The sequence below is a fragment of the Choristoneura fumiferana genome, chromosome 16 (assembly GCF_025370935.1).
Source record: "Choristoneura fumiferana chromosome 16, NRCan_CFum_1, whole genome shotgun sequence".
Taxonomy (NCBI): Eukaryota; Metazoa; Arthropoda; class Insecta; order Lepidoptera; family Tortricidae; genus Choristoneura; species Choristoneura fumiferana.
Genome location: NC_133487.1, coordinates 6,815,864 through 6,840,926, shown reverse-complemented (window position 1 = coordinate 6,840,926; position 25,063 = coordinate 6,815,864). Strand labels below are relative to the sequence as shown.

The 25,063-nt window shown below is 41.9% G+C and overlaps 1 protein-coding gene across 1 annotated transcript in view; it reads left to right on the top strand.

Moving 5' to 3' along the window:
* Nucleotides 1-25,063, top strand: part of Kdm3 (Lysine demethylase 3) — a 183,832-nt gene extending 158,769 nt beyond the window's left edge. Inside the window, 12 exon segments of the mRNA XM_074098901.1 lie at nucleotides 3,736-4,219; nucleotides 16,115-16,313; nucleotides 16,484-16,676; nucleotides 16,679-18,612; nucleotides 18,836-18,983; nucleotides 20,096-20,226; nucleotides 20,798-20,886; nucleotides 21,555-21,768; nucleotides 22,529-23,053; nucleotides 23,358-23,943; nucleotides 23,946-24,050; nucleotides 24,053-25,063. Coding sequence (XP_073955002.1) covers nucleotides 3,736-4,219; nucleotides 16,115-16,313; nucleotides 16,484-16,676; nucleotides 16,679-18,612; nucleotides 18,836-18,983; nucleotides 20,096-20,226; nucleotides 20,798-20,886; nucleotides 21,555-21,768; nucleotides 22,529-23,053; nucleotides 23,358-23,943; nucleotides 23,946-24,050; nucleotides 24,053-24,435 — 4,991 coding nt within the window. The 3' untranslated portion in view covers nucleotides 24,436-25,063.

The window sequence follows — 25,063 nt, the reverse complement described above, 5'->3', positions numbered from 1 at the left end:
CCATAAATAATGCAAACCTTGAATTACGTTGCTCAATGCTCAACGATAAGACGCATTAATATTCAGCGCAGTAACAGGAAAACCGGATGCTAGTTAGTTGTAGTGTGGTTAAATTACTAAGTATGCAATGAGTAGGTATTGCATTAGCGATATTAAATATTTTGCTTAATAATACCTTTAGGATTCGTTTAAATTATTGCGACCCCTTTTCTTTCCAAATAGATATGTAGCGTAGTAGGGCCACGGAATAAGAACGCAAGGGCCCTGGAAATAAATGGTTTACTTTGAAACGGAGGGAGAGATTGTAGAAAAGTGGGGTGGGTTGTCTTTGCAGGGGGATCCGGGATTCCAGTCACGAGCTATCGGGACACGTCGTGAGATGCGAGGGAGATTACTCCCGACCCGCTCGCCGTGCTATGCGCTTTCAATACCACATTGCGCAATTTACTGCACGCGCCTTCCCGAGTCGTGCCACAAAGCCACACTTCACCATACCTTCAAGGTGGTATTGCATTTGCAGTCACGACAACCGATGCGCCTTATACGGCCGAGACCGGTTCACGTAATTGCCGGTCACTACACTGGTTAACGAGCGAAAAACTGGGTTGACATTTCAAAAGCGAACGTCTCGATTCGTGCGCTTCATTAGTTAGAAAGTGACCATAAATACTGCGGTTTTTCGTCATATTTAAGGTAGACGAATGTCAGAAAAGATCTATGGTTCACGTTACATAAACCCACGTAGTTAATAGCCCCGTGACTGCAGAGAAAGCTTTGTCATTCCATGTCCTTTAACGGTTATTAGCAGAGTGGAAGTGTTTCATTACACGGATAGGCGGTTAGAGTCGACACGACTCGCTCTACTGCATGTAGCCAGCTGAACGGTTTTAATGGTTCTGTAGTGATGTTTATTGTCTTTGTCCTTTTGTAGCTTGATAATAAAAAAATATACCTAAATTCATTCTGACCTCAGGCTACCAATTGCCTACTCACGTACCCACTACAAGCACGCACGCAAACCGCATGAGGTTTGAATGCCTTCCTCTTTATTAGTAGGTAGGTAGTTAAGCTCGTGAAATATTCAAATGATCTGAATCATTGTGAATTGATCGTTTCAAGTCACGCGCTCAAGCCCGACATCCTCCGTGAATTGTTGTGCGACTACAAAATAGCTTTGATCATTTCGACCTCTTGACCCCGCCGGGTCTCCGCCGTAATGGAGGAACTAAACGTGTTGTTGTTCGGATGTTAGGCCAGGCCGGTTCAGTAGTAGGTTAGGTACCCATAATAGTTACGCCGTTGCGGTTAACTATTCTGAGAAGACCCAGTTGTTTAATGACGCGGTGAACGGTATTGCACTCGACTCAAATGACTAAGTAGTTTGACATGTTTGTGGTAAAACATAGCTGTTATTAATGGCTTTATGTTTAATAAGCAGCTTTATTAAATTATGGGGATTTTCGTTGTACCTATCTGCTGTTGCGTTACTCGCGAAACAGAGCTGTGGGGAGCTTGTTATGAATAATTCATTCGGTGGCGCAGCCAGGATTTACTGCCATGGCCGGTGCGACGGCTAGTGCCGCTTGTCAACTTTTTGCCCTCTTCGTCTAATGAAAGCTCTCACCGGTTCCGCCTCGGCGTTTGTCTTGTCAATCAGCCTGCACCGGCGCGCTCCCAGAGTTATTTGTTGCCCCATTGTCCTCGCCCTGATCAATGTCGCATTGTCTCACCACTTTTGTTTACGGCGCATCAATAGACACTTGTTTACATTCGTATTATTGTTTTCTACTCGTGTAAGTAGGCTTTTATATAACAATGTTCAGTTACGCATTGTTTGATTTTTTGTTGGCGATCAATTAGTTATCTCTTTCCCTTTACTTGCCTACTGCCAACTACTGCCGTGTTTATTTCACTCTGAACTACGTCGCCCATTTCGGTATCTATATCTATCTTATCTTTCTCTAGCGATAAGATTAGTGTTTGTTTCAATAAAATATTCAAAGCAATTTATTCTAAGTACCTATGCACGCGGTCGCCTCAGCACGACATACTTGTTAAATAAAATAGGAGGTAAGTACCTACCTACCTAACGACAAGGCGTGCTTGAAAAAAACTCAGACTGACTTATTATGTTATTAATCAGCCTACATAACAGGATAAGAATGGCAGGCATGGTGTAGTGTAGTGGGGCGGATTTCGCCGCGACCGGTTTCTCTTGTGAGGTGAGTAATGGCAGCGGATGCATAAAAAGTTGGCTTCGGCGCAACCGTATCGCATCGCATTATCCCATTATGCGCCGCACCGAGACGAGATCTGCGTACAACGCCCGCACAATCGCCGGTTTCTTGTGTTCATGTTTATTATGAATAATTATTTACGCGATTATGTAAATGTGGATCCTCGTTAACAGCTCCCTCATTAAAATTCCATTGTTGCGCACTCGACGCGCTGGCTGGCTCTATTGTTGTGTCGAATTCCGTGTTATGTCAGTTAGGTGCTTCATAAATATATTCAATTATTGTCTGTTTAAAATTATTCGATTGAAATAAAAAAGCAAGCGTAGGTATTATATTAGATAACGCAATGTTACGTCTATAATCAAACATCTTTGTTGCCTAGCAGAGGCATTTACATGTAGGAACGTGTCAGCTCGTCATTCACGCTTTTATGGCATAGCTAGCATTCTAGGTCGCACGCCAAATGCCCGATCATCAACTGTTGACCATTGGCAATCCCTGGCCGGCCGCCAGCCGCCACTCACGTGTGGCGCGCCACCACCGGCCTTGTCCCACCCACTCGGCATATCTTCATTTTATTCCCTTGTTCCGGTCTATGATGCCCGTAATAAACTTGGCGGAACGAAACGTGACTCCGGCCAAGCAATAACTAATTCCTATCACGTTAGAGCCAAGGCCGATGCAAGCTTTTCACTAGCCCGCACTGAGTCGGTGATGCAATTGATAATAAATAAGTAACCGCGTCTACCAAGGCTAGGGTAGGGACTGAATGTTCCTTGCTCTGTTAAAACGGTGAGTAGTGGATCGACATATCGGTTTTACACTATTACGTATTCTGTGGTTTTACGTCGTTTCTAAAAGCAATGAGTGGGAAGTAACTGCAACACCAATGTGTAATGGTGAAACTGAAACGTTTATCTCTGGAGACATAACATATCTACTCTGCATTAAATTGTTTTGTATGAAGCATGATTTATGGGACAGCGGCGTCCGCATACCTACTTCATATTTCGCGAGTGCGGCGGTGGGCGTAATGTGAATGGGCCATGTTGGCGGCAGCCCAAACGTGTCGCTCGCCCGACGGAGCTGACGTCAGCGATAGCGGGACGACAGACGACACTAACAGATGATACGGGATATCAACTTCACATGCTGTCAGCTCGAAGCTCGAACCCTTCTCTGATATATCTGACCCAGATATTTTAGCATTACCTTACCTATCTACCCACTTTACATCAGTATCAAGCCTAAAACTGTCAATCGTATCTTTGTACAGTCACAACACGAGACTGTTGAGCTACTTGCCACTGTTCGTAATTTGTCCGTGTAATGCTAATGGTTTTATTAATGACAATATTCTCTACAATTATGTATTACACCTAGTAAGGTGGCTTAAAATTTCCGTGTTTAGTGTTGTGACTTTAATATTGCTCTTTAGCCATACCCCTGTTACATGCTACAAGTTCTTGTATTGACGAATCGTTTGTTATTGTTTCAGGTGCCACCGAGAGTGTAAGTGCGAGTGGTGATGTTGTTCAAGTGAGTCCGGAGCCCGACAAGTGTGCGAAACCCGTGGCGAGTGAGCCTGCCGTGTGCATCAGTGAAGTGTGTGAAGTGAGTGGCGGTGCGAGCGCGGATGGTGTGGCTATCGCCGTGGCCTCCGAGGAGGACGACTGTGTGATAGTTAGTGCGCGCGATGCGGACGAGAGGTCCGACTCGGGCGTGAGCGGGGTCCGCTCAGGCGGCTCCGCCAGTTCTGTGGAGGACCGGGAGTGGCGCGCTATGGCGCACGGCTACGGAGGTGGGCACCCGCCGCCGCCGCTGCTGCATTTGCCGCCGCCGCCGCCGTCGCTGTACGCCAGCGAGCTGCTTTGGAAGCAGCGCTACCAGCCGCCGCTGCACGCGCCGCTGCACCATGCCATCGCAGAGGATTACCTCGCCGCGGCCACCTACGATAGAGAGAGACATGAAAGACTGTTACGGTGAGTTCTCTTACCTTACTATCCCCACTAATATTATAAATGCGAAAGGGTGCAAGTCTGTTTGTTTGTTACTTCTTCACACTAAATCTTAACTCCTGAACCGATTTAGCTGAAAGTCGGTATACAGATAGGTTGAGTCCCGGGGAAGGACATAGGGCAGTATTTATCCCGAAAAATTGCTTAGTTCCCGCGGGATAGCGATAAACTAATTCTACGCAGATGCAGTCGCGGGCAACAGGCTAGTTTACTATATATTTAATTGGGTATGGTATTTGTAATGGATGGGTATAGTGTCAAAAAGGTAAAAAAACCGCTCAAGATATTTGTAATTTTCATGCTTACTTAAAGCACTGCAAAGGGGGTTAATGATCGTTCTTATTAATTAGTAAACAACAGACAAGTTGGATAGTTAACGAGTAAACATCGACCTGCCCTTGGGCAGCATTAATCGGAACACGATAACTACCTTGTAATCCAAAGCAGTCCGGTAATTAATTAGATATGCTGTTGCAAAGGAATGTGAAACGAATACATTGCGATGATTAGCGATTGCTTACATGCCTATGTATGACCAGTCTTTATTACAATTTCAATATAGAAATTTATCATTCCAGTGGTTCATTGCTTGATTTTCTTGTTGAAGAACTCGTAGAGTAATTAATTAGCTTAAAACTTGTTAAGAAGAATTAAACTGGTAGGTATTCATTTATGTCATCCGAATTCCGTCGGCATTGTTAAACCCGATGAAGGCCGGTAATGACGTCAGCGGGAAAGTGTGTAGGTCAGGGCCGACCTGATGAGTGACGAGACCTTTCATGTTCTAATTATTCCACACTTCCACTAGGCGGGTTGACGGCATTCGCCGACCTTAGTGCGTAAAAATAAATTTGTGAATTTGTTTCGAGGTCAGTTAGCTCATATTACAAGGGTGAGAATAATAACAATGCCTATGATTACTTTGTCTTCATGTGTTTATTAAATAATTATTTTTAACAGGATAGGTATTTCCACGGTATTTTACACGGAACACGTACCGATACGGTACGGTATTGTACCGTTTTTGTCAAACTTAATTGGGAATACAGGCGTGATGTTTGTGTGTGTTCACACGGAATCTTATCAAACTAAACTATAGTCTAATTTGACTTGCCTAACTATAGTTTAACTCGAATGAACTTTTTAACGTAGCATTGTTGTCAGACTACTTGAGAACAAAACCGTCAATAAACGAAAATTTTTCTTGTATTCTTATCGCTGTGCTAGGAAATGGTTCTAAAGACTAAAATAATAATTCCGCGAGAGCATAATAACTAAATAACATAAAAATCGCAAGCCTTTTGTTTCAATTGCAGTTTAAACGGCAGCTTACTTCACTTTTACAGTTACCTTTCTTCCGCGGCCCAGTTTCCGTCACCGCGTAGTCACTTTCCCCATTGTGTTCATCTTGCATCTTGCGATTTTTATGCTACTCCTGTTGCTATGGACCTAGATTCATTATTATTGCGCATTTCTCGCCAGATTATAAATTTCCAGTGCGTTGTTAGTGTATCTTTAATCGTCATATCAGTGGTTCGCGTTAACGCGTCACTGGCTATCATTGAAAGTAAGTAATCGTAGATGATTATTTTCTACTATATATAACAATCTGCTGTAAAGACAAAAAAAAATGGCGTTGATAGGCTCAGCTTGTTTACTTAAATTAATGAGAATGAAAATAAAACAAGTTAATTTATAAGGGGCTTAGGCTTTCTACGTTATTTATTCCATGAAGATAATGTTTCCGTCACTTTGTTTGGTTTAGTCTTTAGGTCATTGAAGTTTATCTTGAGATTGCTTGAGATAAGCACAGCTTTATAAATAGAACACGCAATAATACGGGCAGTGTGCAAAACTAGTAATGATTTTGTTTATACTTCTTCACTGTTTAATATGCATTGATGGAGACCCATAAATATATAAACAGGTGATGCGTCACTTGTAATTTAGCTAAAAATGTAAGCAATTTCTTAGAGGTCCGTTTTAATTTAACTTACTGTGATTGATTAACCTTAAATTTGGCTCCTGCTTAATTTTAAAAACTGTACATAATGAAACCTTAACCAAAAGCGATTTTCGTTTTACTAAAAGTCATTCTGTAGTAGAATCTTGCATTACTATCATTGATAGCTTGCTTGTGATAGAAAAACGTATGAAAATAAATGATTGTGAACCTCTCTTCCACTATATTCACATAAAGTTACAAACAGCTTCGTACAAAGATTAGTATGCTGAGAGTAGTAATGTAAGTGACCTTATCGCTAAAAAAAAAATGTCTTTCTGTTAAAGTGAACTATCCCTTCTAAACGCTAGCCTAGTTTTAATTATTTCAAATGGTTAAACTAATACAGATGATTAAAAAATGTCTCCCTTGCAAATCGTGCGATACAATTATTTACCATAATAAGTGGACACTTCATTTAATTATTTATAAACCTCGCGGATCCATTTTACAAATTACAGTTTCGACAAAGAAACGCTATTAGAATAGAAATGACCATAGCGGTCAATATAGACTCATTGTTTGTTAGCTTAGATGTCAACCTAGTTCTATAAAATAATTTATCTCCATTAACATAATAATAAAGTAAGTAAGGTGGCACAAACAGCAAATATCAATCTATAATACATTTAAATCAGGATTTTTTGTACATTGATTTAATTCTTAGATTTCGGAAACGGCTTTTAAGGATTTCGATAACATTTGCCATCTGGGTGTACTTGCTTGGTGTGCTTGTGTTTAAAATACCTACCGTGGCCTCTTCAAAACGGAACCTTTCCCACATTCACGTTTAGCAACAGCGTAATCTACACAATCCTGTCATCTTTTCTGAGAATTTGCATAGACATGTTGACCTCTGTTGACTTTAATTTACTTAAATCAATCAAGATCGTTAAGTTCGGTGGCATAAATTATGCATGTAAAAAGCAATCAGTATTTAACATACTGTGCTTCTTAGATCTCACTAAATTATGTTTGAAAGATGTTTGCTGTACAACCAATCCGTTTGTTTTCTTTTTCTTGTTACACGAAATTTATTTCCATTGTTTTTAGAACCTTATACAGGTTGTATGGCAGATTGTATGCCAAATAAACAGGGTGAGTAGGTACAAGACACAATTCCAACAACAACAGATTTTATGATAATAGGCTATATGCATTTTATTCATATTTTTTTCTTGAATAACTTAACGTAATACAAAACTGGTAAATTATACGGAATAAAAATAAAAATCATCAATATAGACAATACATCTCTTGAAAAAACATATTTAAAAAAAATAATCGAATACAATCTTGGTATGGACTTCCTATAGTCGTCTCATATTTATGACGTCATAGTACCTATATGTTGGAATCTCTGTGTAATTGACATTGTATTTTTTTTAATTCCGCCGCAACTCGGTTTGTAAAAGAATAAAGATATAATTCAACAATAAATTAAAAATGCTTCCACGCAACTTATCCTATCCACGGTACTTTTTAAGTTTCTAGTACTTTCCAAAAGTTCACCATTCCGTATACCTTTGTTTACACGTTGTTTACATTGTTATTAGCGTTATTTAGTGTTATATTTGGTAACAGTGAATAAAAAAAAATAGAAACCGACAAAGTGTGAAGGACAGAAAATAAGAATAGTCAAGGTCAACTTTTGAATTTGAATTTGACAGAAAATAACAATAGTCAAGGTCAACTTTAATTTATTCATGCTTATTTTGAAGATTTCAACATCTTAGAGATATAAATAGTAATAGGTAGTACAAACACTTTTTTTATACTGTCTGACCAAAAAATAAGTAGATAAACGAAATTAAAAATGTTTTTCGGTTGTTTTGTGAGAATATAACGTAAAATAATTGTTTACCAGACGTGGATTTCTTAGGACATTTAATGGTTTTCATCCGGCACTGCTTTTAAAAACAACAGTAATAAATTGGTCAAAAATGGATTTGAATTATCACTTTGTTCCAATCAAATCCGATCTGCCATATATTCTGTATGCTAACAGGAAAATATATTTGTAACAAATTTGTAGGTATTAAAACCTGAGCATTGATTTACTTAAATTTTAAAACTTTAAAAGGACCGTGACTCACTAGAAATCTATCAAAACTATGTGATTCTATAATACCAAATTTAGCAAAATCGATTTAATATGGAATCACTTATGTTATTATATTACTTTACAACCCTATTTACATTTTTCCAGTAGCATTCCATTGTTAATGAATTACGAGCTTTACGAGAGATCAATCTAGCACCATACTGTCATGCTACTGGAATGATTATGCAGAAATAATGTAAAGTGTAAACAGGGCCTTATATGTGCCAATAAAATAAACCAATATGTATTATTGTTATTGAATTATATTCGTGCAGATATATCATATTCATACAGTAGTTCACTATTCCATTAAATACGTTTAAGAATGTATTATGTCCAGCACAATCACATTTAGAGAGATTGGTTACTGAACTAGTTATAATGTGATTGGGATTATTTAAACCTCGTAACGTACCTATTGTTACTCGGCCGATTTTACTTTTAACAGGATTACTATATTATACGTCTCGGTGCGCCGGGGGCTGGGTTTGAAAATCGATGTCCCGGTTTTAGGAAATTGTCCCAGACTTTTTGCCAGTAGGGAGCAGGTGACGAAAGAGTACCATAATTTGAAATGTCACGCGTTGACTCAAAAAGAGTTACTCCTGAAAGCCGGAATATCGGAAAAATTACGAATGAGCACAGAAAAAGCGCCCAGTGGACGTGGACATAAAGAAACCTGTCGATTGCATTTTTTTTGTCATCTTTTTTGTTTGAATACCATTCAAAACAATTTGTCTGACGAAAAATCATTTTTCAGCCCTTTCTGCAATATTTAGGCCTCAATTGGCTCGGTGGATAATGTGGATTTCCCTATATTTATATGCAGTATCATGAAAACCCCGTTTAAACGAGAATTAACTAACCGTGGAAACATCATCTTATGGAAAATATGGAAGTCATGTAGATACTTTTATAATGTTATAATTGTTATAAACTTTCTCTATTAGTCTACTCGTGACCGCGGCAATGTGGTTAAAACGTAGAGATAATTTTAGCAATATCGTCGTATCGGTATCGTCGTTTAATCGTTATTAAATCCCGGGTGATATTATGAAATTATTTATTATGTTGAACAAATACTTCAATAAACATTTAACGCAATAATGAGTTCGAGTTTGAATTTGTTAACCAAAGTATATAAGAGAGTAAGTTGAAAGTAATATGTAGATATAAAAAAGAAATTTGCATATTGCAAGTTACATGGTTCATTTGGTTGATGCTCGGTATTTTCTCGGAACTCACTAGTATTCTGTTACTGTTCGTGGTTGTTCAACGAATCACTGTTTCAGTTTTCCTGTTCGTTCTTGCATTGTAAATTGAATTATTAATCATTTATTAATGATAATAATACACCCTGCCTGTAAATGACTAATACGAATATAACTAAAAAGGTTGCAAGTTTTAATTGCCTAACCCCTGCCATTATGAGAATTTAAATTACTTTATAAGTAACTTAAGCGATGTCCAAGTGTACTAAAGTACATTCCAACAAAATATTTTGTAAAAAAAACGTTTTTGATGATTTAATTATAAACATTTGTGAAATCTGATAAACAGACCAACCTAGAAGCGTATACAATATATTTGGCTAAAATTTGACTTGTTGTGGAATTTCGGATGCCTTGTGCCGTTCAAAATATTGTAGGAGTCATCGTTACTATTGCTTAGGTCTTAGCGAGGGTACTGCCGTGCCCCAGATACGGGACAATGATGGCACAAACACAGGAGTGGAAAATCATGTCGCACTTCTTTTTCAGTTTCACGCACGATGGTGTATTATAAGATTTAAGACCAACCAAACGTATGTCCTTTGTTTGAAAAAGTTATCTAGATATAGATTAATTTACTTTATAAGGAATTATTATTTTATTTCATTATATATAGTCTGACTGAAACCCTGCCTGGCAATTATTCATTATTTTAATAGAGCTTGCACTATGTTTGCTGCGCGGCACTATATCGCACGATGATTACGCCTGTAAGTATCAAAAGAACGTTTGTTAAAAAAAGGTTTCATGTGAGGGTATCCTAGATATCACCCAGTTAAATACCTCAGTTCCTTAAGTCCCAACTAAACGTACATACATAGCCGGAAGTCTGCCATAGCCGTAAACATACATGTATTTCACATTTTACGCGGAGTTTCGACTACTTAATGCGTTTTGGAAGATAGTCTTAGTAATGCAGGATGACTACTACAGCATTTTCAAAGGCACAAGTCATATGGAATCCCTCAACAGCCCATATTTCAGCCAAATTAACGATTATTACTACATTTATCTTCTAGGTTTGGCTGTTTATGTCATTTCACTATTTTTTATAGGCAAATCATCTCAACTGAGACTTGACACATTTTTACAGCATATTTTTGGTGGAATAGAGCTCTAACCATTTTGAACATGAAACTACTGTGAGACTCGCTCATATTAAATGATATTGTAACGGATAACTCACGTCTTAAACCGAGTTTAGCTCGACATGTTTCGGGCTATTTCGTAGCCCTTCTTCTCAGGAGCACGCGACTCGGCACGTACGCAGGTACGCAGGCAATATCATTTAATATGAGCTCTAACCATATATCAATAGCTATAGCCGGCGGAATCGAGCGAACACAACGAGCGAGATCCGATGTCTCTCTGGTTAGGTGGAAGACTGAGAGCGGTAAGTCAGGCGGTAACCTTCTAACTTTCGCAATTTTTTTTTTTTTTTTCATTAGATTAGCCGCTTAATTTTAACATTACTAAAATATAATTTTATAATATATTAAAATTGTATCATCTTTATAGTTATTCCTAGTAAGTTATGGATAAATTTCATAATACTTAGGTAAACAAACAGTATTACGCACCGACCATGTTACTGCGACATAGGTTTTTTTTCTCTTAAGCTAGCAACACACAGAGAGCGGTGGCGGGGCCGTCTGTGTGTTTCAAGCTTTAGTGACTAAAGTTTAGTCCATAATTAGTTTTCAGTAGGCATATTAGATACTACGTACGTTTTGTGTCAAAATTTGGTTTCTGAGTAGATACGTTCTTCCATTTTGTATGTCTTTCTTGCATTAAAAAAAAAACAATAATTAAAACGCTTAATATTTATAGAATATTTAATTCGACTAGCAGTCACTCTGTAGCTCTTAACGCCCGGCTATTAACTTTCCGATTTATCAACGAGTCCCATTCTTGAACTTGGTCTAAATTAAAATAGTAAAAGTTGATTTTGGCAATATATTGAGTTCTCCTACGCTTACGATTGAGTGGCTGACGCCAAACCCTAGTTTTTTATGCAACTGTATCATAATAAGGGCCATTGAGACACGAGTACGAGTTTATCACATGAGGCGAAGCCGAATGTCAGAATAGACACTCATGAGTGTCTCAATGGCTGATTATGAATAGTTACATTACTTTTTCTACGAGCTCAAATATAAACAATTAATAAATAATGAATACTTACATAACGGACAATAAATGAATTTTTCGATTTTAAAGGTAGCAAATTAAATTACTGCTCACTTCCATTGCCGGCTGTTTTATCTCTGGCGGCGTCATCATTTCTGCATCACTTAATTCACCAGTCACACATTATCACAGATAAAAAGTCGTTTAAATAGTGGTTAACTCTTTTGTTTCTTTTATTTTTCAAGAACTCCTTGCAAAAGCAAAACAAATCCCGCTATTTTGAAACGTTTTTTTTCACTAATTACAATCTTTGAATGGACCTGGGAACTTTAGAATACACCCAAATTAAATAATGTTGAAATATTAAAATTTAGTAATAACTGTAAAATTCATTTACTTATTGTCCGTTATGTAAGTATTCATTAATTGTTTATATAAACATATTTTAATTAATCTTTAAAGTCGATTGAACAATAATTAAGTAAATAAAATAGAATGGTTGAAGTTTTTTTAAATCCCGCCATTTTCAGTGCGAAAACGTTTCACAATGAAATGTCAAAGTTGCGATCACACAATGCACCTCATTGGATTACCGATAGCGGTATCGTTAGCAGCACATTGTAGTAAGCGAGTACAAAAAAGTTTTAACACTTCGCATAATATTGTCACAAATCACGATGAAATTTGAAAGTCACTACGGTAAACGTACGAGTGCTCGTCGCTGTCCTAATATTTGGCATCTTTAATCTTATGTCATTAGCTATAGAGATGACAGCAGGGTGTCGTTTATTGGGCGTTAGCATGTCGAGCGCTCGGACGTTTACCTTACGTGGTCACTACCCACCAATAAGTAAACACCAGAGTCGTGTGAAATCGCTTAAGGCTGTTTAGATTCCGTTGTTTGTGAAAAGTATTACACGATACTGATTTTTTGTCTATGGTTTCGGTTCCATTTACGCCATGTGTCAATTTGCATGTCACAAACAGGTTATAAAGACGCTTATTTCTATTTTTTATTATTGTAGTATGCACAAGCAAGCAACTCGAAGTAATTTGAATATATTCCAGTTTAATGTTACTTAAGTACCTGTATTTAATCAAGCTCTGGCATTATGATTTCCATTAACGAAAGTGAGAAGTGAGTGAATAATTAATTACCTGTGATAGTGGTTACGTGACTGATGTTTCGTAGATTGCTTATTCTTGTTGCAAAATGAATGGGCAGCGGATGTTTTATCGTTGTGATTATGTAATCATTGTATTGTAATCATTAACACAATGGCTTAAGGTGTTTTGGACGGTTTATTGTGCGATCGGTGCGTGTACTGTTATCGGACAAGTTTCAATGAGACATTATCTTTTCCTAATAGCTATGGCCTTGCATGGACATTGATAGATATAGTTCAAAAAATGGTAAAGCTCTATATTCAGTTAGTAATACCTTCCAGTAGCTTTGATCTACTATTCTGACAAAAAATATACAGTTTCTTCGACTGTTTGTATTTCACATTTTCTATATCTACAGTATAGTCAGCAGTAGAGTAGGCATATTTACACGCTTACACGATTTACTCATAAAATGTGTACAAGCTGTTGTCAATAAAGTGATGTGCAAATATTTTTGAGTCCTTACATAGCTTAGATAAATGTTTTATTTATTATTATTCAACGCTAAATAACTTGTTTAAACATTCTTTTGTTAGGATATGAATAGAATACTTATTATTTATCAATGAACTGACGGGAATCTGTCAAAGAGAGTTTGTGCCTTTTAGAAATATGTACAAAGGCTGCCTTGCTATTCGCTTCGGCTCTGTTATTTCTTATCGCCTTCCAAAGTTGATTCGTATGATTTGAGACTGTAGCTAAGCTTCAGTCTCTCTATCAAGATTAGTGCGAACAAAATTGCGTATCTAGCTTAGACTATCTTGCCAAATTGTAAACTGTTCAAAATGTGTAGACACATCATACTCATATTTTCTATAAGCGCGCATATGCTTCCTACACATTCTAGGCTGGCATACTCGTCCCGTACTAGCTTTCACAGCCATGAAAAATGTTGCATTTCCTGTTGTCTAAAATAGTCAGGTTAATCTGGGAGCACGACAGTGCCACCCGCCAACTTCAGCGTAAGGTATCACGTCTCTCGTCTTGCAGTGGTTGGATTAAGTGGAAGGCGAAAAATCTACTCATTTGATAAGCTTAGGTACTTCGAAGAAGCATAATTTTGAAATTTAGGAGACTTCTCTAATTTTTATAAACAAATCATCTCAATTGTGACTTTACACGTTTCTTACAGTGTAATGTGTACACTATATAACCTGTCGAAAGGGTTTCTTGCAGGGTGACATTCTTTCCGACAATACGATAATACCGACATGAAAATACCGACCCTGTTTTTTGTGTACACGCCCATAGAAACTGACATTAGCTTCCATGGGCGTGTACGCGAACAACGGTCGGTGTTTCCAAGTCGGTATTATCCGGGCCGGGAAAGTGTCACCCTTCTTGCGTACTCTCAAGAAATGACATGGGTGTCATCCCTGTCGGTGGCACACTTCTCAAAGTAATGTCATATCTATGTGACGATCTGTTCTGTTCAGTTCCTTAGAGCAAAACAAATGTTTTCTGTTATAAAAAAATATTTTTCACCTATGATGAGTTGTGTGACGTTTCGAGTTTGAAAGTTTTAGAGATGTACCATTTATCGAGTGAACTATCGATTTTTCTACGAGTTATTAGTGCCTATTTTTGGAGCAGTTGCATTATATTAAAAATATATATATTTTTCCAGTTTTCCGCCCACCGGGACACCGTTTTCTCGTTCTCGCTCAAAATAATCCCTCAAACGAATTACACTCCCGACTCTAGGAGTTCAAAACAGTCTTTTTAGACCGTTTCGGCATTTTGCCAAAAAATAACAACAAACCTAACGAGAAACAGTAACAAAAGTCAACAACAATAATAACAGAAATGAACAATAACAAAATACAATGCAAAGAAAATGCAATCGAGACTCAACTCGTATACAAGGCAGACAACAGTGCGCCATCTAGTGAGACAAAAAACGATAGCCCTTATTGCCGATAATGTTGTGTCACGTCACTACTCTGTTCCGTTTCACACATTACGTCATTTAGAAAAATAAATATTTTTCTATCGTATTCGATGGAGACTATTTAATGGACAGTGATATTGCTATATATATTTAAAATGTACAGGTTTAAATTTTTATGATTAATTTGCTTCAAACTAGAAATTATTTAAAAAAAATATTTTGCGAACATAGTATGCGTAATTCGGAAAATTTTCAAGTGTCACAGAACTCATCATAGGTGAAAAATACAATAGTGATAAACGCTGAAACACTAAAGTGACCTTAAATTAAAGTATTATTCTATCAGCCCTAGTTGAGTCTTGTTTAAAATATATCAACTCGTCATGTCCAAATCAGCTTCGTCATTTCAAATGAATTTGACCTTGACCTACTTTAGCGCACCAGACACTCGCGCCAAGTGGCTCGAGTCATTGTCATCGCAACAATTTTATTGGACACAATTATCTTTCATCAATAACTTATTTGTTTGTCTAACCATGTAACGTGCAAAAAATGTATTTAGTCGCAAGGTTATTCACGCAGAAAACTCCTGCATTGGTATTATTGCTATGATTACTTGCAAACGTGCAAACTAATGAGGGCTATCGTTTTTTGTCTTACTAGATGGCGCCACTGTTGCGTAAGGTTTTTAAGTGTGGCTTTCAAAGTCCGTTACTACGGGCGTGAAAACAAAGTTTACATTAAAATCATATTTAATACATCTTATAAATATGTCGAGCACCCACAGTCTTGCTTAGTCCCGTTTTGTTCGGAAAAAAGGAAGGACAAAAGTTTTCGAAAGACAAAACTGTCTCAAAACACAGACATTCATTGCCCCTTATCGCATAATTGCCATAATTAATTTCAGGTATGAAAAATATTCACAAAATTATTCTAATTATAAATAAACCCGCGTAGCTCACCCAAAAAGAGATTTGACATTTCGGAGACCTCACGCTACACTAGCGCCTCTAGCGGCGAATTCATACGCGATAGCCCTCATTGGTAAAGACTCAACTCAAACAACGAAAATACATTATTATAGTTTATTATCATTTGCGGTTTGCGCAAGTTTAATTTAACGTACCTACTGAGCAAACTATGACCTCATCGTTACTTATTGTTGTGTTTGTCTTGCAATTTACGGTTACTTGATATTCCGGGTAAGCTTACTCACGTGTTTGGTTTATCCACAGGTAAATACAATTGAATAAATTAAATACGTTATGTTTTAAACTTTTTCATTTGTTTACAGGGAACGAAGGGATCAGGAGCAACGGGATATGCTGGAAAAGCAGCAGAAAGAGAAGGAGAGAGAACGAATGGAGCGCGAGAGGGAACGCGAAAGAGAAAAACTGGAGAGAGAAGACAAAGAAAGGAGAGAGCAAGAAAATGCCGCTTCGAAACTCGTGTCGAGGCATTTCGAGGAATCTCTACGCCTGGCTAATCAGAAGGTTTTTATCACACCTTAACGCCGTTTTACCGGCTACTATTACACATTGCGATCTTAGTATTTGTTTACGTTCTCGGTTTCCAGTGATGTGAGGCGTAATCTCGCTCGAGGCAATCGGGACAAGTGATGCGAAACGTATCGTGCTAACGTGTCGGTTGTGATTGTCAACAGCGGGAGCGCAACGTGACGTGGTCGCTGCTGAACAGCCTGGCGCCCAACCGCGGCGCGGGCGGCGAGCACGAGCGCCTGCGCGCGCCGCCCGACCGCGCCTACTACTCGCCGCCGCCGCACCCGCACCCGCCCGCGCCGCGCGCGCCCGCGCCCGCGCCCTCCGACTACCACCCGCACGCGCGGCTCGCTCTCCCCCCAAGCAGGAAAAACCTCACCCCTCCCTGCCCAAGGGGGAACCCAACTTCTCACCATACAACTACCCCTACCGGGCCTACGAGAAACTACAAAAGGACCAGCACCTACCGGCGCCGCCGCCCCTCGTGCCGGAAAAGAACTCTGTGATAGTGAAACACGACGCCAAACAAATTCATTTAGAACAAAAACACCAATACCCGAGCAAGCCTCGAAATGAGCCGTCCCCGCACTACTTGCCGTCGCGGCCGTACCGGACAGGGCTGTCGCCGCACGCGCCCACGCACCCGCACGCCGCGCTGCAGACGTCGCCGCACGCGGCGCTGCCCGCGCAGGACAAGAACGCGCGCCGGCCGCTCTCCCAGCCGCCGCCGCAGCGCTCGCCCGCCGCCTACTACCAGCAGCCGCCCGCCAAGCCCAAGGTGTCCAGCCCCGCGCCGCCGCACATCTACGGCAAGCCCAGCAGCAACGCGCCCAGCCCGGCGCACTTCGCCGTCGCCGTGGAGCCCGCGCTGCAGCTGGCCAAGGCCGACCCGCCGCCCATCCCCTACCCGCCGCCCTCCGCGTACTCGCCCGCGCTGCGCACGCGCCTGCCGCCCGTCGCGCACGCGCGTCCGCCGCGCGCGCACGGCGACGCCACCTCCACCTCCCCGTGCCAGACGCAGCCGCTCGACCTCGGCGTAGCCAGGGCCGATGACTCCGACCGTTTATCACCCAGAAGACGGTGCCCCTTCGAACCCGCGGACTCTGAATCGAAACGGCGGAGATTGGAGGAGTTACCGGCCCCGGAACCCCTAATAGCGAGCGCGGCCGCTAGTGTTGGGCGGACGCCGCACGGGTCAGAACCCGCACCCCAGGCCCCGGGTCCGCCCTGCGATGTGAGAGTACCTTCTGCTGACGGTAGCATTGAAACGCCCGAAAAGGCAGCCGGTGCTTCTCCAGCGCCATCAGTAACGCCCTCCGCGAGCCCCGCTCCCGCCACCCCCGTCCCCCCTCAGGCAGCCTCTCCCCCCGCGGCCGCGCCACCAGCGCCAACGCCCACGCCGCCTGCACCGCCCGCCACGCCGCCCGTTACACCTCTTGCTGATCAAGACACTCCTGCCAAAACTGCGTCGCCGACCCCCAGGGACGGCTCCGCACCCGTGCGACACCTCGGCAAGAAAGCGTGGCTTCAGCGACACGAGACAGCGCCCATCGGGGAAGGGGACTGCTCCGGAGGCGGCGGCACCTGCATCACGTTACCGATGGCCATCAACAGAATGTCCGAACAGGACGACTCCAGCTCAAATATCGTTGTTCCCGTCGCCGCCAAGTCAATACAGAGGCAGACGGGAGGACGTAAAACCGCTAAACCTAGGAAACCTAAAGAAAATGGCCGCGTTGAGGACGCCGAGCGGGATAGCTCGAGTTCGGAGCGCGAAGCGACGTCACCACCAAAGAGGAAACCGCCGAAAGCGAAGCGAAAAAAGGGCGCGGTTCCACGAAAAGCTGGCGATGAGCCGAAGAAGAAAAAGGCTTCCGAGAGCGGAAGTGAGAGTGATAAAGAGAGTGATGATAAAGATTCAGATTCTGGTGCTAGTGGAAGCGGCAGTGGGAGCAACTCAAGCAAGCGAGGAGCTGGTGGACGCGCGCGGGGTCGAAGAGCCCGGGGCGGTGGCGGCGGTCGCGGCGGCCGGCGGAGGGACGAGCCTCCGCGCCGCACGCCCTCGTCGGCCCGCACCAAGCCTACGCCGGAGTCCTTTCTCCAGAACGGCTCGTGCTGCGAGGTCGCGCCGCGGCTTGCCAAGTGCCGCGAGTGCCGCTGGTCCCCTGCGCAACGCGACAAGGACATGCCCAACATATTCTGCCGCTTTTACCATTTCCGAAGACTGAAGTACGCCAAGAACAGGCAACTAGCTATTGCCGGGTTCTCTGATCCCTACAAGGATGCTGAAGAGGTAAATATCATTAACGAGGTCATTATAATTTACATATCATCACACTAAAGTGCACATTGTCATGTCATAACATCAACTGTTTAAAGTTTCACTTTGGATTTTACATTACATGTAATAAGCCTTTCTGTTCTCTAATTAATTGCCAAAGTGAATTAAACATCCCATTGCATGCATTGGCATACGCTATTATTTTGCACTAATCAATTCTTATTTTTTTTTACAGGAGGACAAGAAGCTTTGGCTCTCATCTTCGGTCGGCGCCGCAGAATTAGACATAGAAATGAGTTGCTTCCTCCTGCGAGAAATCGGAGACCAGTTCTGTGAACTGCTACAACAGGAGAAAGAAGCAGAGGTTCACCACCAAAACGACGGTAAGAAAACAACGAAGTGCTGTTATTAATCTTATTTATCCGTGTCGTGTCATGTAATTAAACAAAATGAATTCCGTGTCAAACCGTCGATTAGTCGTAACAGTGACGCAACAACTCACAGCAGTTGATATCAGAATCTATTCCGTTTTAATATCACGCCCACTTCAAACCAGCATCCTTATTTGGTCAAATAGGTTCTATTGTTATCTAAAAATAGTATGGCTCTGAATATAGTCCTGCATTAGCGACATGTACATGTAGGTCAAGCGTGATCTGCTTCAATTACCTAGAGGTTATTAATCTATTAGAAGCAGAATAAGCTGGTCATTCTGCTGATACGATTAAATAGAATCAAAGGTCAGCTGATTGCTGATAGCCGGTGGAATTTACGTTATAAATACGTTTATAGTACACATTGATAAGTATAATAATTTACATGATTATTACTAGAAATTTCCGTGTCTGTTCCAAATTAATTATGAAAGTGAAAGAGGAATGTTTGCCTAACATATATATTATTACTTTTTATTGTACTTGAGCTGAACATAAGAAAGAGGTTTTGTTTGTTTTAGCTTTTAATGGACTTAGCAACGTCGTTACTTTTAAATGAATCATGAAGCAATTAGGGTTTTGTGGCTACTAGTTGGCACTAGTATCGTGAGGTATGTTTGGCATTTCTCGCGTTTCAGATTGTTTTATTATAACTAACGAATTTTATGATACTAACGCCGACTGACGATAAAACTAATTGATTTTCCCAAAATAAATTGACCTCTGGCATCTGGCGATTACAAATACTTCTGACGCCATATCCTATTTTAGTGGTAGGATTTGTAGTGAATTTATGGGCGTCTCCAAGGGGGGGGGGGGGCAGAGGGGCAGCTGCCACCCCGCCACCCCCTAGAGATTCTAAAAAAGTTACCAAATCTAAAGCAACCAAACCTAAGTCCTAAGTACTAAAGTTTATGTGCTCTCAACTTTACCTACAATTCATCCTTTTCTCATTCTCCATATCAATCCATCGGCTAGCGACGCCCTTGGATGCATTAGTCTGTGTTGACAGTGCTATAATCAAATAACATTTGGTTAATATCATGGAAATTTTGTTACAGACAAGACGATAGCGTGGAAACGGGTAGTGCAAGGCGTGCGTGAGATGTGCGACGTTTGCGAAACCACGCTATTCAATTTCCACTGGACCTGTGGCAAGTGCGGATTCGTCGTCTGCCTCGATTGCTATAAGGTGAGCACACATTTTTAAACATTATACTGCTGCTAAAATATAATACTTTAAACTAGATATTGTAGTGTTCAAATAAAATTATCTAAATAAGCTTTAAACGTAAAGACTAGTATAAATTACAATTCTAGTGTCCTAAACAAGTAAATGCTTTTGTAAAGAAATAATTTACGCATTTATATTAATTCCAATATCCGCCAATATAGACTGCAAATTAAGGATTTATATTTAAGTATTCAAAATATATTGTGTCATGCTAGTTGTAAAGCTCTAAAAACAGTTTTTTTGAAGAAAAAAAACAGTTTTTTTGAAGAAAAAAAATAGATTACAAACTTGTAGGTCAGACAATGTTTTTTCGAACGGAACTAAAGATACAGAGCCACCGATATTACTCGCTTCATGTACAAACTAAACTTTCGTTCAATACAAATTTTACACAGGATTTTATTTTGCTCCACTGTATACATAAACGAAATCATGTCAATCGTTCAGGCGTGCTGAACGAACACATTTTACAAATTTTATAATGTTGTTTTGCGTTTGGTGTAGGTATAAATTTATTTTTTGTTTACAGTCACGGACCTCCGGTGAAGCAACAACTGCTCCTAGTGAAACAAATAGCTCATCTAACGCAAACTCTAACGTCGAAAGAGATTCTTTTGGGTATGTCAAAATATTTGTATATTTTTTATTAATTAGTTATTTACAAAGAGTGGTATTCAAATCTTTCGTTGTTAGAACTATATCAGTTCTGAGAGCATGCGGCTCTGATACTGTAGCACCACAGTGGGAACTACATATTGTCCTCTTATTGCTTAAACATACTGTAACATTGACTGAAATTCAATTAAAATAATATTTTAATCAATCACACTCCTAGATGAAGAGTAAATCAACTCAAAATAATATCCCATTTTAATTTAAACTTCAATGAATTTCTGAAAGGTCTAAATTAAAATAGTAGATTATTTTGATTATTCTTGATCTTTGAGTGCGAAATATCGCACATAATATTTTTTGTTTTATTGGTTTGACGACTGGATAGCCGAGTGGTTAGAGAACCTGACTATGAAGCTTGAAGTTCCGGGTTCGAGCCCTGTTCAGGGCAGATATTTGTATGAATAATTAGAATGTTTACTCTCGGGTTTTGAACAAGTATGGATGTATGTATGTACGTGTTCTCCTCTCCCCCATAGACCTCCAGTTGCTTTGGTTGAAAGCGGCCTGCATCCACCGACCGTAAACCCGGGCGGGGCTTTAACCATGTCCCATGATATTTATTTTCGACACATTAGAATAACTGCGTAACTAACGTGAATGTTTGTCCCCAGCTGGTTAACGTGTACATCGGGCGGCGCGCACCCGGTCCGTCGGTTGCTGCTGACGCAGATCGCGGCGGGCGGCGCGCTGGGCGCGGCGGCGGCGCGGGCGCACGCGGCGCGCGCGGCCTGGGCGCTCCCGCCGTGCGCGTGCGGCGCCCACCCCGCACCCTCGCCCGCCAAGCGCGCCATCGCCCGACAGCTGCTGCTCGACGTCATGCAAAAGGTACACACACTACACTTGTACATCACATTGTACACGACTGTACAGTCACATTTTTTGCAGACTTCTGCAAAAATGGCCGAATGTTCTGATACAGTTTTTTAGTTATCTGGTAGAAATACAGGAATTACAAATTATCGAAAACGACAGCAAATTCGTGAAAAACGTGACCAGGAAAATGAGGCGTTTGAATCGCTCAAATAATCGCCCTGCCATTTCAATGTCTCTTAGGTACTTAGTACTTACTAATAGTATGCTTACAAATTCAGAAAAGTTAGAAGTCGCGGAAGTGTTTTTTTTTTCGAGTTAGCGTCTTTTGAGCTAGCGTTTGGCTTAGGAGGGCAGTATTGTTTAATTGATAAAAGAAAAATTACGGGTCCAATATTAACGTCTCATGAGTCAGGAGACAAAATGACAACACTTCAAAGGAAAAATATTTTTCAATAAAAATTTACAGTCATTGTCAGCTAAATTCATACTAAGTTTCAAGTTGATGACATTAACCGTTGCAAAGATCGGTCCTATGGACGCGATCCTGGCCAGACCACCAGTATTTCACTACCAGATTATTGTATTGTCATCGGACTTACATAAGTATGCCAATTTTCTGCTCAATCAGATATTAAGAAGTGGTTGTAAAATAGTTTGCAATTTATGAAACCACAATTTAGATGCAACCATTAGTGTCGCAGCGACATGTTGCCTGTTGTTAATATTGCTTTTATTCTAACTCTCAAACTAATGAAATATTTATCTTTTACAGAATGTCAAAAAAGAGGATGTGAAAGAGGAGAACGGGCCGACCAACGGGTCGTCCCCAGTCAAATCGGAGAACGGAAAGACCGGGAGTTCAGTCGTGAGCTGGCTCTCCGACATCCCGCTCAAAACGGACGTCAAAGACGAAAAGTCCGACTCCAGTTCCTCCGACGGTGAAGGCGGCAATTTTTCAACACTGCGCGAACTTCTCATCCGCACCGCACCCGACGCGGCAGAACAGACTCCCAAGAAAAAACAGAAGAAGAACAAGAGCGACGCTCTGGACGATGTCATCTCCAGTGTCGTTGACGAGAAGAAAGACGAGGATGAAGAATCCAAACCGTTTGCGTTGTCTAATGTAGTGAAGCGGTATTCGCGCGCCGGGCGGGGCCGCGACGAGTTGCCTGTGCGGATAATGACGTTGACAGAATCCAAGATGCTGTATCCCGACGTCCCGCACGCGTGGCTGTGTGACGGCCGTCTGCTGCATCTCACGGCGCCCACACACCCTGGGAACTATAAACCCTTCCAGGTGAATATTTTGTTTTATTCTGATTCAGTACTTTTTATAAACTGAGAATGTAATAAAGATACAAAAAATAATATAGACAATAGATTTGTAATAGTTTGTGGTAATTTATTAAATATCCTGGATGCCATTTTAAACATACTAATAAAAACGCAGTTTTTAATGACTTTTAACTGGTTTTTTCGTGCTGATGCAAACTATTCAATCTTTTCAATCAAATATTTAAATTAAATTGTTCAATTACGAAGTGCAAACTTGACGTCAAACGTTTGTATCATGTTTTTAAATTGGACCTCTTTTGTTCTAGGATCAATGGAAACGTGGGCAGCCTGTGCTAGTATCAGACATGTCAACGCTTCTGGACAAGGACCTGTGGAGCCCGGAGTCGTTCTCGCGCGACTTTGGCGACACGCGCGTCGACCTCGTCAACTGCGCGTCCGGCCTCGTCGTGCCCAACCAGCCCTCGCGCAAGTTCTGGGACGGCTTCGAGCTCGCGGGCAAGCGGCTGCGGGACGAGCGCGGCGCCCCGATGGTGCTCAAAGTTAAAGACTGGCCCCCCGGCGAGGACTTCGCGGAGCTCCTGCCCACGCGCTTTGACGACCTGATGCGTGCGCTGCCGCTCGCCGAATATACCTCGCGCACCGGCAAGCTGAACCTGGCGGCGCGTCTGCCCGAGTGCTTCGTGCGGCCCGACCTCGGCCCCAAGATGTACACGGCGTACGGCGGCGCCGGCGGCACCACCAACCTCCACCTCGACGTCAGCGACGCCGTCAACGTGATGGTGCACGCGAGCGCGCCCACGGACGCGCCCGAGCGCGCGCGCGAGGCCGCCCGCGCCGCCGAAGAAGCCGGCGTCGACGTGCTCTCGCGCCGCCGCGCGCGACAGAAACCCCCGCCGCCCTGTGGCACATCTACGCGGCGCGCGACGCCGACAAGATCCGCGACTTCCTCGTGCGCGCGGAGCTGGAGCGCGGCGCGCGGCCGCGCGCGCAGCACGACCCGTGCACGACCAGACCTGGTACCTGGACGCGGCGCTGCGCGAGCGGCTGTACCGCGAGTACGGCGTGGAGGGCTACGCCGTGCTCCAGTGCCCGGGCGACGCGGTGTTCGTGCCCGCGGGCGCGCCGCACCAGGTCCGCAACCTGCTCGACTGCATTAAGGTTGCGGAGGACTTTGTCTCGCCCGAGAACGTGTCGCGCTGCTTCGAGCTCGCGCAGCAGTTCCGCCGGCTGTCGCGGCAGCACTCCAACAAGGAGGACAAGCTGCAGATTAAGAACATCGTGTACCACGCCGTCAAGGACTCGCTGTGCTGCCTGGAGGCCGCGCTCGCCGCGACCGCGCCCGCGCCCGCCTCAGCGTCCGCGCCCGCGCCTGCCACCAAGTAGCGCGCGACCGAGCCTCGCATTTGATCTCAACCTCGAACGTAACGTTAGCTAAGTTCCGCATTTAAACGTAAGATTGGGAGCGAGTGTGACCCGCGTTTCGTATGTAAGATGCCATTTTTAAGCGTCGCGTGGATTGTGTACCAGTTTGTGTGTAAACGTACTCGAAATGTGATTTAGTCCGACTGTCGCGATCGGAGAATGTGCAATGTAAATTAGTCTGATTACAGTGATATTGTCGAGATGTGGATATGTTTTATGTTCCTTAATCGAAATACAAAATAAACTCTTCAGGTTATTTACAGCTTATTTGTAGCTCCTAGTGATATGTATGTATTGTGTAAATTTTTAATTCGAATTCCATCGAGTACATATTAAGAAGTGTATACTTTTAAGTTATTGTATGAGTAAAACGTATTCGCTCGAAGCATTGTACATTAAACACGCGTGTAGATAAGTTTCTCCTATATTAGATTTCTCAATTTGTTCAGTATGTTACAAACGATAGTTTAACAAGATACGTGACAATTTCTTTTGTCCTTATTGCTGTATTAGGCGAAAGCAAGTTTTTTTTGTACTGTGTATATTATGTACGGTTATAAGTTGGAATAAAAAAAAGATGTTTATATTA